Raw genomic sequence first — 17857 nt, forward strand, 5'->3', positions numbered from 1 at the left:
ATGGAGAGTGGATGCCCTGTCCTTCAGCTGGAGAAGCCTGTCAGCATATGCCTTCCCTCCTCTTCCTCTACTGCCTCGGGTACTACTGAAGATAAAGCAGGACAGGCCCAAGTTCCTCATCTTGATTGCTCCAAATTGGCCTCGACAATTTTGGTATCCAACCTAAAAGCTCCTGTTCTCGGGGCCTCCTTGGATTCTTCCACTGAACCCTTCGCTTCTGTCCCAGCATCAGGGTCAGTTACTACATTCCAATCTCAAGACCCTTTGCTTGGCAGCTTGGCTCTTCAAAGGAATTTGATTTCCTCTAGTCTTCCCAAACAAGTTTTGGATGTTCTTTTGGAAGCTAGACGGCCTAGCACTAGGAAATCTTATGCCTCTAAATGGAAGAGGTTTTCTATTTGGATGCAGGACCGAGGCTCTTATCCTCAGGTTCCTGATCTCTCCTCTATTTTGCTTTACCTTTCGGAACTTTTATCTAAAGGACTTTCCTTTTCTTCCATTAAGATTCATGCTTCTGCTATCTCTCGCATTTCAGTTCTGATCCTCCTGTTTTTCACATCCTTTGGTGAAGCAGTTCTTGAGAGGGGCTAAAAATTTGCGGCCTCCAAGGACCCCTCCTGTCCCTGCCTGGGATCTTAATTATGTTTTAGAAAAACTTACTTTGCCTCCTTTTGAGCCTGCTGCATCTTCAGATATTAAGTTTCTATCCTGGAAGACTGTTCTTTTGTTAGCATTGACCTCTGCCAGAAGGGTCTCAGAGTTGCAAGCTCTCATGGCTGTGGAACCATACCTTATTTTCCATCAGGACAGAGTTTCCTTGAGGACCAGTCCTACTTTCATGCCTAAGGTGATTTCGAAAGTGGCTTTGAATCAGACAATTCACCTTCCTACTTTCTTTCCAAATCCTCAAAATAAAGGGGAAAGGATTTTGCATTCATTGGATGTGCACAGACAGTTACGATTTTACTTGGACAAGATTAAAGATTTCAGAAAGTCTAACCAATTGTTTGTTTCCTTTGCTTCCAGTTCTCTTGGAAAACCTATTTCTAAACAAACTATTTCCAAATGGATTGCTTATGAAATCAGATTTTGTTACACTCATCATGGGAAACAGTTTCCAGGGACCATTAGAAGTCATTCTACTAGAGCAGCTGCTACTTCTACTGCTTTCCTCAGAGGAGTCCCTACCAAGGATATCTTGGAAGCTGCCACTTGGAGTTCTGTGCATACTTTTTCCAAGCACTACAATCTCCCTTGTTTTCTAAGTCTAGGGCAGGCTTTGCCTCTGCTGTCTTTGGGGTATTCTTGCCTCCCTTTCTTCTATCTAAAGCCTCCTCCCTCTCTACACTGCTTTGGGATTCCACCCTACAGTTATGACTGCAACAGTGAAACATGAAGAACATAGTACAGTTGTGTACACCTACCATAAATGTAGATGTTCGAGTGTCTTCACTGTTGCAGTCGGGGTTTCCCTCCCTCCTATCCCCTCTTTCTCTCATATTTGTGGTGTATTTGTGTTTCCTTGTTGGATTCATTTTTGATTTGTTGGGGGCTTCTGACATCTAGGGCAAGAAAGGCTGGAGAAGATGGCGTCGGCTGGGGGCTATGTACCAAGGCGTCCTGGCATCAGGATACTGGCTTATACAGCCGACGCCGGACCCAGACTTTGGGATTCTGGCCGACCTCGGGCTGCCTGCCGGCAGGAGCACCATACAGTTATGACTGCAACAGTGAAGACACTCGAACATCTACATTTATGGTAGGTGTACACAACTGTACTTTCCTGTGCAGGGCTGCCCTGCTTGCCAGGTTATAGGTCTCCCTTCTTCCCCAACTCATCTGAAGTAGCACATTGTCTATCAGCTAACCAGATCCTCATGTCCTCAGGCAAAGTGCTAAGGCGTATTCCATCACCAAAAGGTCTGCCAGCCCATCAAAAGTGGTGACCTGACGTCCACTCACCCACCTATGGAAATAAGTGCTCAATTCAGCAACATATTCACACACACTTTCATCTGCCTTGCGTCTACGCTCGCAAAACTTTTTCCTATACGTTTCAGGTGTTAGCTTAAAAAAACTATAATAGATAATTTTTTACAGCAGTATAATCAAAACGGGTAACATCAGACATTTTAGATAATACAGTTACAGCTGTACCATGGAGTAAGGGGATCAGGAACCGTACCCAGAGCCCTTGGTCAACTCCATACTGTTTACATACCCTCCCAATCATATGAATAAAACTATCAAAATTATCCCCCTCTTTAAACTGCGGAAGAAATTTGCTGACGTTTTGTGCTTCTAGGGTCCAGTTACTCCCTTACCCATTACCTCCATGACTCTGGCGAAGAGTTAGCATCTCCTTCTCATGCTGCCTCTGCTTCTTTTTTTCCTCAGCTTCTAGGCATAGCAGTTTCTCATTCTCCTCACTCTCTAGATGCCTCAGTCTCTCAGCTGCTTCTAATTCCACACACCTGGCCTCAAACTCAAGTCTCTGTAGCTCCTGCTAGATTTTTAAGTCTACTGCAGAAAGATTGAGCTGTCCATTCTCTGAGGGTATTGTATCTCCACTGCCAGTTTGTTGTTGTCCTGGTTACTGTTTTCTGATGCAGCTGTAACCAAGACTGCAATCTGGTCTGGCTTAGTCAGGTTTCCATGCACCAGTCCCCTAGCCTGGCACATCTTCGCCAGCTGGTTCTTTGTCAGCTTTCCATGCTCCTCTGCTGACATGTTGCCTGCTCACCCTGACCAGCTAAGCTAACAAAAGAAATAAAACAATTGTGATCTGAACTCTGGCTGTTTTAGAGTACAAAACATCTTCAAAGCTCCCTGTACACAAGCTACAGGATTCACTCCACCCACACCACTACAAGCCAATTAGTATTTGCCAACGGATTAATATGTGATGTGGATATCCCACCTCTGCCAAACAAATGTGAGGATATCCCAACCACTGCCACCACAAATGTGATGCACTTGCCCTGGCCCAGCAATCAAGGAGCCTCAATCCTCACCACTAACACCTATACATGATTTTTTGAATAAGGAGGTGAGAATGGTTGGAAGAGACATTGAGACCATCTGTTCTCTTTTGGAAGTAGTTCTGTTACACAATGTTTTTATCTTTGATGCACAACCTTTTCTGCAGCTTACAGGTGTGGCAATGGGCACTCCCATAGCCAACACATATGCTAATCTTGTGCTTTATGAGTGGGAGAAGAAAGTTATATTTGATGAAAGTAGTTACTTAAATGAGAAAATGTTGTTCTACAAAAGAGTTGTGGATGATTGTTTTATGATATGGAAGGGGTCCCTATTGGAATTGGAAGCTTATGTACAATACCGCAATAGCTCAACTGACTTTCTAAAGTTTAAAATGGAGGCTTCAGTTAGTAGTATGAATTTCTTGGATGTAACGTTGTTTAAGGTTAACAGCAGATTAGAATCTAAGGTGTTCAGAAAAGAGGTAGATGCTTTGCGGTATGTTAATAGGGACAGTATGCATGCTCCACATATTTTTAAAGGAATAATTAAAGCACAATTTATAAGATTGAGTAAGCTGAGTACAGTTGAGGATATTTTTTCTGAAAAGGTAGAAATTATTTCATTAGAGTTTGAGAGAAGTGGTTATTCTAAACATTTGATAAATAAGATAAGGGAGGAAGTAATAGAGGGTAGACAGATTAATTATAGACCAATATTGGCGGTTGCTAATGAGAAAACAAATGATGGTTCACCTACAGTTGTTCAAACTGAGGTATATGACAACATACAATTTAAATACATGGAGTGTATGTAATATAATAGAAAGGAATTGGCAAATTTTATTGGCTATGCCTGAGATAAAATCAATTGTAGGTGACAAACCAAGGTTTGCTTACAGGAACTGTGAAGCTCTGAAGCAGAAAATATGCTATAAAGACTTTCAGGTTAAAACTAAGAGAAAAAATGAATTAGAAGGGATGATTAAATGTTATAATTGTTCCTGTTGCAATGATTTATATGAAGGAGACACTAAATTTCAACATCCAGTAACAGGAGAAGTCTTTGCTATAAAAACAGTAACTGCTTGTAATGCGGAAAGGATAGTGTATCTAGCTACGTGTACTTTATGTACATCGTTCTATGTGGGCAAAACGATCAGAAAACTGAGAGAGAGAATAGTGGAGCATAAATCTGAAGTAAGAAGAAAAGTATTGACAAATGCTCTGAGTAAGCATGCCATGGAGAAAGGTGAAAGACATGTATTTAAATTTAGGGTATTAAGTAAAATGGCAGTGAGTTTAAGGAAAGGTGACATTAACAATTTTTTGGAGTTGAGAGAACTTGAGTGGATTATTAGGCTACAGGCGGACATACCCCTTGGCTTAAATAATGCGGTTAGTTTAAAGCCAGTATTAGTTAAAAGGCAGAGAGATAGGCTTTAATAGGTTATGACAAGTTTCTAGAACCTGATGCAGTACACTATAGGATGTTAGATGCTACTAGTGACTTCTTTATTGTGTATAGATATATTAAATACTTGTATAATGTTTGTATAAGTTATTAATAATTTTTATGTTTTATTTTAAGCAGAAGAGTTTTTATGTAAAGTAAGATTTTTTTGTCTTTTTTAGTATTTTTTTATATAGACCTTTATGAGTTGTATATTACTTTTAGTTTTGATTGTTAATTAGGGAGTGGGATGGGCTGAAGCATGTGATTTTATATTCTCCTATTTAAATGTTGATTTTTTTGTAATGACTCATACTGATGAAGGGTGTAGACCCGAAAGCTTTATCTAATAAAGTTCTTGGTGTGGTATTGTGGTTCAGTTGAATTATAGCAGTAACACCTAATGTTGTTTCTACTTCTGACATAACCAAAGCTTCTAGACATATATGATTTTGCAATAAATCAAGTAGAGGCCAAGAATCATGGCAAAACCTGTGGAGTAACTCTAATCATAGTATTTAATGTAAGTCTGTATTTTATTTTAGTTCCGATGAAGTCTAATTAAGAGAAAAAAGCTTAGCTGTTCATAATAAAATTATCAGAAGAATCAAGAGGCTGTACTTTTTTGTTTTATTTATAGATATTGTAACAGAACACAGCTGCAGAGAGTACTGTGGCTGTGTTAATGTAAAATAAAATTGAAAGGAGTCAACACAGAGAGAAGGTCTTGTACAGTTTATGATTTGGTAAAGGATCGGTGTAGGGTTTCCATCTTTCGTTGTGCCTAAAACTGGACCAAGGCCACCCCCCTCACACCTCCCATAACCCCAGCCATTTCCTCCCCTCTGTACGCCCGCTTTCCACCCATATCGTGACATCATTGTCATGTTAGGGGAAATCGCCATCCTTTTCTGTTTGTGATACTTTTTTTCTGCTAATTTACTATGCTTTTCTGTGAAAAAGCATAATAAATCCACAAATTTAACAAACTCCAATAGTCTGTTTATTTTTTTGAAACCGAATACTGGAGTTTGTGCAGTATTTTCCAGACTACAAGACAATCTGTTTGATTTCAGGATAGTCTGGGGAAAAACATGTGGCAACGCCAAATGGGTGAGTAGCAAGTAGTAGGGATGTTGCAAAGTATGAAGTAAAAAGGACTGAGAAAGAGATTGAAGTGATGTGTAGGGTAGGAGGGCGTATAAATTATCAGACATTAACAGGAAGTGATGTAAACATTGGGACGTAGAGAGATATTACAAGGAATGGTTGGGTAGTACACTGAAAAAGTATTGGACAGGAAAAGAAGGAAAGGAGCTAGGACTATAAAAGTAGTGATATCAGCTGTGGGTGAGATGGGAAGGTAAGGCAAAGGTGCAGATTGGCTGGCTTTGCCTCTCCAAAAGAGGCAATTCACGAAGGAGCAGTAGAAGTAGGTAGGCAACATCAGAAACACAGTAAACTGCTAGAGGACAGATAAAATAGTCTTGACAGAAAAACGGAGCTGTCAGTTAAAGAATTTCTAGAACAGAGTAAGTAGTTGACAGGGCAGCAAAAAAAAGAGCACAAAGGTCAACCAATGCAGTTCTGAAAAAAGAACAAGTTGAACACAGAAATTTAGAAGAAAGGTAGACAACAGAGTTGTGAGAGTACTGATGAATGGGCTGTGATAAGCTGCGCGGCTAAGACAATGCTTAAGTTGCGACTGTAAGACGCCAAGAAATATACACTCGGAGGGAAGGCCTTGGAAGAGAGCTGTAAAAAGAGAGGAAGAACCCAAAAGAAAGGAAGAAAGTTGCAGGTGGGAAGGACCAAAGAGATATTTGCTGGCTAGTGTGTTAAAAGGGTAACAGCAAACTGCATAGCAGCAGCTTGTTAAATTAGTGCACAGCACACAATTTTAAGACTGACCATCTATGACCCGGGCAACACAGTGATAGAACATGTCCTTAAAGCTCAGTTACAGAACTTTTCTCAACAGTGCAGTGACCGGTCTTGCTGGGGGAAAAGGCAGGCATTTTAAGAATGTCCAATCTGCTTCATAAACAGACTGCAGTTAGCTGGGGGGGGGGGGTCTTTCCCCATGTTATGGAGCTTGGCTATTGTGTGTGTTGCATACTTGCAGGTTTTGATATTGTATCTTACTTTCATTTTGTCTGGTTGTGGGTTCCCTCATTGTGAATGGCATTTTTGTGCTTTGTTTACCCTTCGCACTGTGTGGAGTTTTTTTGTTTTTGTTTTGTGTGTGTTTTTTTTTTTTTTTTTTTGTCATTTCCCATTATTGTATATGTTAAGTTTCATTTTTTTTGTCAATTTGGCACACCCTTAATGCATACATATCTGTTCTAACTGTGGAAGCATGTTGGTTCCTGTCTTTGATCTGTATTAACTAGTCTTTTGACAGTTGTACATTTCTCTGTAGAGTCCTAATTTACTAACATTTCCATGCAAGGGCTTGATCCTTTCTCGTTCTGCATAAAAGATAATCCCACATTTAAAAGTAGTCACACAACACTGGCAGGATGGGTTCAGCCCCCATTCTTGGTTTTGATTATTCATGGTTATTGATGAGGTACACAGAATTTGAAAACATGTTAGATCTCATGTACACACCAAATTTTTTTGCTCCTTAATGAGCAATATAATACTTGCATCAAAAGGCAAACAAACACCTAGCCAAAATAATTTCTCTGCTATGGGCATGGACTGTCCCCCAAATAGGATGTGGCACTGTCTGCTAACCATGATATCCTGTGCAGCCAGTGTCAGACGGGAGTTGTATTAAGGCCATAAAGTTTTGATATCCCCCAATGTAATTGGCTGGGTCTTGTGAAGTTATTTGCTGATGAGCTTTTTTGTTCTTCCATGATTGATCACTGGCAGCTGACATTTGGCTTCTGATTGAGTTCACATGTTTCTCATATAATTGGCCTGCTACTAGCCAGGGTCATGCATTATTGGTTCATACAAACAAAAAAACACTAACCATGGAAGACTGCAGTGTTAAAACAATGACTGAAGATTAAACACAAGCACTGCAATATCACCATGAAGAGAGAGTAGAATGTGTGGTCAGCAGATAAAATCAAAATAAAACCAGCACAATTTAATAAAGAACAAAAATCCTTCAAACAAGATGTAAATGCTCACAAACAGGATGAGTGCTTTCAGCTATGCCTTCATCAGATCCTGTTCACACTAAAATACCTCCCTTTTTTATATTGTTGCTAATCCAGTCAAGTCCTCTCCTGAGCTTCCTGCTTTTCAATATAAGTTTTAAAGGCACCACTCCATTTAAGACCAGAGCTCCTGTCTGCCTGTAAATCAGCTGTCCAGTGTGTTTCCAAGACTTCGGTTTTATTTGATAGATCTCCACCTCTTATATTATCTAGCATTCTTTCCAAGGCTAGGAAGGAAAATGTATGTCCAGGACACTTTTGAATATGTTGTATCAAAGCATTAATCTGTACATTAAGTCTAATATCACTAAGATGGCGCAGACACCTCTCCTTAAAAGACTTATTGGTTTTCCCAACATAAAATCCTGGGCAGCTATCACAAGTAGCTGCATATATTGTGTTCTTAGTGGTACAATCCACATACATCTTTAATTTTTATGTTCAACCAGTTACAGGATGTTTGAAACAATTGCTTGTATCTATATAAATACATGCTTTGTATCTTCTACATGGAAAGTGCCCATCTTAAGGCTATGTGGAACAGTATCTTGTTTGTGATTCAACTTATTCTTAAAAGTGAATATGGGGACATCATCAACAATATGTCTTAGGCTATCATCTGAAGTTAAAATCTTCCATTTCCTAATAATTTCACAAATGGCTTATATGTCAGTACTGTGTGTTAGTAAACATCTTATGCCACTTGGTTCTCTGTTTTGTTTTTCCATGTCATCCTTTCTTCTGACTGAGAAATGAGATCTCTCTCATTTCTCTGTAACTTCGTCATCATAGTTCCCCGTCGAATTTCAAGATCTTTATAGCCTCAGCTCAGTAAATCATTCTGTAATCATTCTAATTCATGTTGGTGCACTTCGTCATTGCAAAGCCTAGATATATGTAGCATCTGGCCATTTATTATTTGTGGATGCACATTTGGGATGCATAATTCTTCTATGCAGGGTATGATTTCTCCAACTTTCTTTTTTATAAAGTCTTCATCCAATAAGACTACTACAGAGACATGATGGTCAGAAGGAATGGAATTATGAATAAAAGTGCCTAAGTGACTCGCTACATTGTCTGATTGGATGGGGTATGTCACCTGTATGGTTGTTGTGTCTTTCGGCTTTTCCCGGTTAGGGGTTGCCACAGCGAAACTCCGGTCCGCTAATGATTGGCAGTAGATTTTTACGTGCCGAGTTGCCAGCTTGACGCACAACCTTCAATGAAGGTGTGCCCATTCATGCATGTCTCCACACAGAAGACGCTTTAGCTGAGAATTGAACAGGACAGTGTCTTACTGTGAGGCGGCAACGTTACCGCAGCACCACCGCCGCAGTTACCTGTATGGTGTGATATAGAAATCTTTTGCTTCCCCAGAGTGAATTGTATTACTTTTTTATTTTGTGATGTAGAAGTGTGTTTTTTTTTCCCCAGGGTGAATTGTATTACATTTTTTTAATTAGTTTGAGACTGTTGTCCTTGTGCCAATTGTTTATTTATTTAGTTAACATTTGTTTTACCAGGATAATCCGACTGGACAGCTTGTGCCCGTTTTCAGCGGAGTCCTGGGGAGAAAAGCTCCAAGAAGTTACAGTGCAAGTATATAGTAATTAAAGAACAACAATTAGTAGGGTGTGGTAATTAAAGAATAACAATTACTAGGATGCTGACATTATTTAGAAGGCAAAGGCAGTTAATGCAGTAATAGTAGCAGGATAACAAGTGGTACAGTGCTAACATATAAAGGGCACAAAACCTGCTCACAGTACAGTTGTGTGGTCAGAAATTTTGCAGTATTAGTACAAAAATATGTACATAAGGTATTGAGAGTAAGTACATATTTACAATATGTTGACATAGTCTAACCCATTTTGGGGCCTTTGTGAGTCAGTGGAGGAACCCCCAATTTACAGTAATTTGCTGACTTTGATAACCATAAGCTAGGAGTGTGTTTGATAGTCTAAGAAGTGCAGGTCAGTAGAGGGCCCAGCACCAAACCCTGTAGTAAAGCACTTGCTTGTTAGTTTTTCAGGAGTGGCACCTATGACTGGGTTCTGTCAACCTGTGAGCTGTCCACCACGCAACACATGGTTATATTTTCAGATTTAAAAGTCTGTCAGTAATTCCTCCGTAAGGGATAGTGCTCCTTTTGTGCTTTTATGAACTCATACCCATTGCTTCAAAGACCTTTTCAAATAAGGTTAGAAAGGCAAGACATGTTTTTGACAAAGCTGGATTGTTGGGGGCCCAGGTTATGAAATTTTTAATGTCCGGATTAATGAGATCTGAGATGATGTTTTACACATTAGACTAGTAAGTTTAGCACCTTAGCTGTTACCTAGTCTGAAATGTGATTTTTTTTCTTTTTTTTTTTTTGGGGGGGGGGGGGTGGAGTTGAATTTTTGTTGCAGGGGTAAACTGGAGTATGTTATACAGTTCTCAGTAGTTATCCTTTGATTAAATGACTGCAACTATTTGGGTTATTTTCATTGGTAATAAAAAATTAAAAAAAGTGTAACAGCAGGACATATGTGAACCCATGGACACTGTAGGATTCTGCCTCCTACAGTATTTACCATCAATGTTTGTCTATAGTTACGGTAGGTATCTTATCACTGGTATGGTAGTTGCAAGTACGCTGTGTGTTTTTTGTAATTTTCTATAATTAACTGTTTTTTTTTTGTTTTTTTTTCCTTTAACCACTGTTGTTATCTAACATGACATCAGTTAAACAAGACCTGTAATATGCACTGTGGATACTTAACTAGTAATTACACTTATTAAAGAATGTTAAAGCTACATGGTGCCAGTTGTTAATTTCTTTTGCCATAACTTGTAGACACTGATATCGAACAGTATAAATATCAGCAACATTGTCATTCTTGCTTTTGGCTTGTATCAGTTTTAGAGCATGAAAAAGCTTACCTGTAATTAACTGAGTATTTCTAATCAAAAGCATTCTATTAAATAATCTAGATGTTTGACCGGCAATTATCAATATGATCTGAGATTGGAAAACTTGTGGTAAGAAAAACGGCAAACTGATTGGCCAAAGACTGTGCTAACCAGCAGCCTTAATCAGTACATGCACATATCTGTTGTCACTAACCTTTGTGATCTTAACATTGCTTGCTTGCCACACACACACTAATATTGCATGGGATAATAAAAATAAACATTCACAATGTGTTCACTTTCCTTTTACCACATTTTTAGTATTTTGTAATGAAAGGCCATTTTGTTTCTATGTATGTGGTGGGTTTTCATTGGATAATTCATCATTTCCAACTTTGGATTGGAGCACTGAAGCTTGTAATTTGTCACAGTCCAAATATTTTGAGAATTTGTTGTAACTACTGCATTGCTGGGGAAAAGGAAGGACTACATTACTTCTGTATATTACTTACCCATTCTTTTGTATGTAAATCTGTTATATATGTGTACATGTGTACATTTTAGTAGTTTTCAATGTCATGCATATCTAAAACTGTTTGCGTCCAGCCATCCAGTTTGCTTTCTAGAATAGCTGTGTATATGATCACGGAATTGAAAAGCCATCACTACTACCTGCTCTGGCTGTTAAGCTGTGATAAGAACATCATTTTCTGTACTGGTTGCTTTTTGGGTTTACCAAATCTTATGAAAGTCATTTTCGTACCTTGTTTGGTATGTGATACTGTCACTGTCACCATCAGTGGAAACCAAGCCAGCCAAATGGACTGAATGTGATGATGCATTGTGAAGCTTTGCATTCAAACATAGGCAAGTAAGTAGGACACATTAAAAAATGAGGCATGAGCTAACTGGTCTAAAGTTTGGTTATGTAATTTACAAGTTCCTATTAAGGACATTTCACAGATTCAGTCTTTGGACAAGTTAAGGTTTATGATTTCTAGGTCATGGGCTTGGATATTGCTGTGTATTTGTTTTTATGGGTTCAGGTCAGATGGATAGAAGTTAAGATAATGTTAAAGGTCTTGATCTTACTTGGAACTGGTAGCATATAGTGGTCTTGTCCTACACTGCACTCCAAATCAGATAGCAAATTTAAGTAACTAGTATAAACCAGAATCTGAGAATATTGCTGAGTTTTAGTTGATTTTAAGTCAAAATGTTTCTTTTATCAAGTTACAAAGATAAGAAGATACCTTCCCGTTTACCATAACTCTTTGCTGTCTAGTCTGTCTAGCACTGTTACCTAAGGAATGTATAGACCAGCTTTAGGTAACAGGCTATAAATTTGACTTCCATGCCATGAGAGGATATAAGGAGAAAGTCTTATTCCTTCCTTCTTTTTTCTAGCTATTTATACCATTTGTAAAATGAAACTATTTTTTGGAGAGCTCCATCGACTTGACACAAAACTTTCAGAGTAGAGCACAAAATAGAAACTAACTCCTGAATAAGTTGTCTCTTAAAGAAAATGTACTTCTGATTTTGAATTTCATGGCAGTAGAGAAGTGTTTACTAATCTCATTTTAATAGGTGTAAATGTTCCATTTTGTTTTACTTCATGACAGTTTAAAGTGCAGCAGTAGTTTTATAAGGCTGTATACTTACAGAAGAGGCAGATTACCAATTTCTGTGTGATGAATTATTCTGAGCAGTTTTTCTCATGAGTATTAGTAAACTTTATTTCACCGTCTTGTGTTTTTTGTGTCTCATGGGTAGAGCTATACATAATGCAGATTGAAGATGGCCTTTCATTTGCCCTTATCACACTGTCACTAGGACAATAATATGAACTGCATTTATATGCCAAGATATATGTTTGTTCAAAGTATTTGTTCTGCATCTTTGCTTGTTGATTTTAGTTGCTGCAATGGTATTTTGAAACAGAATCTTGTGCTTTTTGTGAAACCACCATCTTTTATCTTAATTGCTGTGTGAGATCTTCAGTGTCATTTTTTTAAGCATTTGTCCCTAATGCTTGCAGACCATTGTTCCCCCCTCAGCCAATTGCTCTGTTTATTTCCCTTCACGTGGGTGATAGCATACCGAGAGAACATGTTAGTAAGGCAGCCCTCAGGAATGTTTCCTTCTAGATCCCTAACATCTACTACATGCCTAAATGCAGACCTCCAAACTGCCCCTATTTTGGAGGGACTTTCCAATTTTCAGGCGTGATTTACTGCTACACAGGATGCCCATATTTTTGACTCTCCTTCCCTTTTTTCAGGCCTGATTTTACCCCCCCCCCCTCAGATGCCCCTATTTTCAGGTTTGCCCCCTTCAAACGGTTTTCTGAATTCCCCCATCACATGTGATACTTGAAGCGGTCAACTACACAGCAAACTAGATACTACATGACCAATATAGTAGTGGCCATAATAACTTAGAGAACACACATCTTTCATCTCCCTTTTTCTGAAGCAAAAATAAATTGCCTTGTATGGTAGAATTTTGCAATACATTCATTAACTCTACAGATTTTTACCGATTATCATAATGTGCTTGCATTTTTCCATTATTTTTGTTGTGCTGTTTTTAAATATTTGTTTCTAAGTAGTATCCCACATTCCTACTGGAAGCAGTACGAGCTGTGTGCTATTTATTCACATGTTATGCTAATTAGATGTCCAGATTGTTTTTCAAGGGCCTTTCTTCCTATTTTCAGTGTCTGCACGTTGAAAGTTATGCCAGTGAGTGTTTGCTAGGAGGATGAGCAACGTGCATTGCACAGGGCTGTGATTGACTTCCTCAAGTTTTATATGCCTACAAATTACCTCTTTGGTCACACACTCAAACCCTTCCTCCATGTAGAGGTAAGCAGCCACAGCCTCTTCACTCCTCTTCCTCCTCTTACAGCTCTAGTGTAGGTGTCATTGTTGCTAATATGACTCGTGTTGCAGGTGTCGTGGTCAGCATTTTCTCTCTCTACACAAGCAGATCTGGCTTGTCACATTTTAAATCTTCATACAGGGTAATGTCCTCTGCTGGTTTTAACCTTCCCATTTGTTTCCATGTGTCTGAATGCTGTTTGCTCTATCAAAACAAAATAAAGTTAAAATATAAAGTTTGCAACATTTAAAACAAATGGAGTTTCCCTTGTGCATGTTTTTGTTCCCAGCTACTATCTTTTGATACAAGGACAGTGCTGGGAAAATTACATTGCATTTTGATTTAATTATTTCCTATTTTTCAACATTTGTAACAGGATCCCAGACTTCATATGAAGTCAGGTTATTTGCCTGAAATTGATCTTTTTAAGATTATTTACAGAGCATCTGCAATGGTTTATATTTAACCTTGAACTGGGAGACTTCCTCTTTCCTTAAGCTTTGTATCTGGCTTTTTAACTAGGTTAGACCTCATTAACTTATTCAGACTGTGGGTACAGAAGCTATCTAGGGATTCCTAGGTGTTGGCTTTTCTTGTGGGGTGAACATAAGTTTGGTTGTTCAGTATGCTTTCTTTTTACATCAGCCAATAGTGACTTCAGATATTCTGCATCTTCAGTTACTGCGTTTTCCCTGTTGCAGCCACATTTTAGGAGGTGTACCAAGTACATGACCCTTTACCAAGCAGTCTTATGTCCTCAGAAGGGAAGAGCTTTTGGCTACTGGGTTGTGGATATGTTTGTAACTGGCAAGAGGAACAGAGATGCAGTAGCTGTTATATTACAGTCAGCTTAGTTTTTGCTCTAATCCGTAAAATTTCAAGGGCATATTGGGTACCTTGATGTAAGTGGCATGTCCTAGCCGTTGATGTGCCCCTTTGGCCCGCCTACCTTATAGTCCATCAGCCACTCCTGTCAATGACTTCGGTTTCGTTGCCAGAATTTGAGAACAAGTTCCCACCTTTTGGCATGTCCCCACATTTTCCTTCCTGAAAGTGACAGGGATATTGCCTCATTGTCTCCCTGTTATCTCTTGTATTGCCCAGGCTACTAACTGACCCATTTTCAACTGGGTCACAATCAGGACTTCATCCCTTTGCTTCATGGAGCCAGCTCAGTTGTCCTTTCTTTTCAGTCATTTGTAGAATTTTGAAAATCCAGAAATATAACTTATTCCAGGTCTTTTCAGGACAGCAGTTACTTGAGTGTTAGTGAATTGAGTGATCATTTTGGTCTCTTACATTTGCTGGAATTTGTTTTAAAATAGTCTGATTCTCTGGCAAGACACGAGACCCATCAGGAGGCGCCATCATATAAGCAGCTATGAGATTTGCTTTCTGCTCACCTGCATCCTGCCAACAGAGGGTGCTTCTGGATGCCCTAACCCCACCTCTTGGTTGCTGATTTAAGCATTTTATTACTGCGGGGAACTTCTTGCACCCCATTTTCTGTGAGTGCGCACTTCTCCATTCATTCTGTCAAGAGCTACCATCAGCAACGTAGGAGTGCTAATCCCTTGTCCTCCCAGGTTACAGCTCCTGTCATGCAAGCCTTCTTATGCACATTCCCATCCTTTGACTGCACCTTTTTCTTAAAGGTATGCAAGTAATGTACAATCCTTAAAGATGTCTTACACTGCTACTCTGGAATCTTCTCAGAGGTAATTACTCTGAGGCATTTCAAGTCCAGGGAATTCTAATTTAGAACTTGCTGTGCATAATTTGAGAAGTGTATCCATTTCCCACCATCTATGGTGATGTAGAGGAATAAAGCCTTGACTACATCCCTGGCTACAACAGATTGCTTAGTAGTTTAGGTAAGTGTTAAAGCTGACAGGAGAGGATTCCTGTCTGTCACACAGCCGCTGTCCTTCAGAGGTGGGGTAATGATACACTTGAGCAGCCTGGGAGATAGCAAGTAGGCTCACCAAGCCACTGCCTTGGTCGTAGCCTTCATGATGGGTGTGAAGAAATGTCCACTCACATGGGGAAGGTATTGAGCCTCTGTGGTGATGCTGGTCTCGCGTGCACATACTCGCACACACATGCACACACACAGGCACGTACATACTCGACAGGTCTAGGCCATTGTAAACAGCCTCACACTGTGACGCCAGTTTGGGCATTTAGCATCCTCATCAGTGACTAAATGACAACCCTCTCCAGACACCTGTTAAAGAGATACTGGTCAAAATGTTTATTGAAATACCAGAGAGCTCCAAAACACAAAACTGCTACAACTAACACATTTCCCACAGCACCCATGACACCCAACACCAGTATCTCACATACCAAGCCAATAAGGCATAACCCTAAAAAAAATTTTTTTTGTCATTGGAGACTCCATTGTGAGACATGGATGTCCCATTCACCAGGTTGGACAAAGAGAAAGTCATGGTCAGCTGCCTGTCGTGTGTCAGGATTTGTTAGATCACACATGCACTCGGGTCTCTCATCAAGTACCATTATAAGTCTGTCATAGTTCATGTTGCAGTGAACGACCTGAGACGTACCTGACTGGACTATATGAAGAGAAACATGATTGAGCTTTGAGTATCTGTCCCAGGCAGGTATGTCCCTAACCTTGAGCAGCATACTACCCTCACCTAGAATGATGCCACAGTATAAAGAAAAAATGTTTGATTTCGATAATTGGCTTAGTTTTTGGTGTCATTTAAAGGGGTTCCAGTTTCTGTCAGCATGGGATGACATGGTCGACAAACCTTGTTGCTTTGCCAGAGACAGTCTGCACCTGGCAGCACTAGGCTTTCGGCTGCTGGCAAGGGCTCCTGCCTCCCCCATAGTGTGTTTTTTAGGCAGGGTCTCGAAAACAAACTTACTGATGTGAAACTTGCCAGTCTTAACAAAATAAGGGTTATGCTGCTAATCGCTAGGATCTTAAACCAAACACTGCACATCACAGATGCACTACTGTCACTGGAAGATGTAGATGTCTGTGCAGTCACAGAAATCTCGTTCAAGGCATCAGAGAGTACCCTTGCCTTGCAAGACTAGAATGCCTTCCACACCTTCAGACTGCAAAATGATGGTATGAGAACCAACGGAGACGGTGGTCTTGTCTATATTAGGGATAAATTCTCCACCCATCTAGTTAAACTGGACAACTCCATGGAGTTACTCCAAGTTCAGATAACTGTGGGTAAGCCCCATGTTCAAGTCATAGCCAGTTATAGATCCCCCTCCATGGGTCATGATGCACATGAAGCCTACTTGACCGAACTGGAGTCAATCCAAAAATTCCTGAACAGTCTGATTATGGGGGATTTCAATTATCCCACCATTAACTGGGAAACCTACTCTTGCACTAACTCAGTAGCCCAAAAGCTCCTTGACTTCATTGACTCAGACACTCTGGAACAAATTGTTCATACCCCAACAAGAAGAAAAAGCGTACTAGATTAGGTCTTCAGTAACATGGCAAACATATGCACTGCCACAGCTGTCGGACCCTCATTAGTTAAATCTGACCCCATATCAGTCACCATCGAGCTGGCACTAACACCAGAACTCTCAAAGGGAGAAGTCAGACGAAAAAAACCTCAACAAGGCAAAAACTGTACCTTCCTAGGTAGGGGAAGTTATAAATGCATTCCAAGCTCCACCCCCAGCTGGAAGTGGTAACTACACCAAAACTTACACTAAAGCCCTCTACTATCACTTGCACGAGTGTTCCAGAAAGAGTCAATACTAGAGCCCCAAGTAAAAACAAGCCACCATGGTGTACATCCAGCATTGACAAACTTTACAACCAATGCAAAGTTGCTGTTGAAGAAAAGTAAGGCAAGGCCCCAACAATGGAAAAGCATCCTCCTCAGCCTCAACAAGCAAATAAGACATGTCATATCCTCTAAAGGACATCTTTGGGAAAAACGTAGCAAGCACAGCCAAGGATAACATAAGGCCTTTTACAGCTACGTATGTATGTAGTGTAAAAGGTAGGACCCAAGCATGTGCTGAACGTGTGACCAATGGTGTCACACACACACAGTAACCCCACAGAGATAGCAAACCTGCTAGCGGATAGGTTTGGCAAAAATTTCACTCCCTTATCCTCTCCAAACCTATCACAAACCTTGGCCCCAAACTCACCCCCACCCTACATATCTGAAGAGCAGATCATTAAAGCCTTGTCCAAGGCAAAAAAGCACAGCCTCCATGGAACAAGATGGCATCCCAGGCTGTCTTGTAAACAGGCTAAAACATGAACTAGCATCACCACTGAGTACACTTCTCAATCATATCCTAACCACAAGGCTTGTTTCTGCGGAATGGAGAACAGCAACAGTTATTCCCCTCCACAAAGGTGGCCTAGCAACCGACCTCGGGAATTATAGACCCGGAAGTGTGACCAGCCTCATCTGGAAGGCCATGGAACGTATCAT

At 40.0% G+C, this 17857-nt stretch overlaps 1 protein-coding gene across 3 annotated transcripts in view; it reads left to right on the top strand.

The window, feature by feature from the left end:
- Positions 1–17857, top strand: part of ARHGAP17 (Rho GTPase activating protein 17) — a 1246301-nt gene that overhangs the window by 1186533 nt on the left and 41911 nt on the right. The window contains exon 20 of one of the 3 annotated variants that reach the window (XM_044089407.1): positions 10593–10640. The exons of the other annotated variants lie outside the window; for them this stretch is intronic. Coding sequence (XP_043945342.1) covers positions 10593–10600 — 8 coding nt within the window. The 3' untranslated portion in view covers positions 10601–10640. The remainder of the gene's footprint in view (positions 1–10592; positions 10641–17857) is intronic. 3 annotated transcript variants of the gene reach the window in all.

Source organism: Protopterus annectens, chromosome 12.part0, assembly GCF_019279795.1.
Source record: "Protopterus annectens isolate FY-2018-M chromosome 12.part0, PAN1.0, whole genome shotgun sequence".
In the NCBI taxonomy this organism is placed as follows: Eukaryota; Metazoa; Chordata; order Ceratodontiformes; family Protopteridae; genus Protopterus; species Protopterus annectens.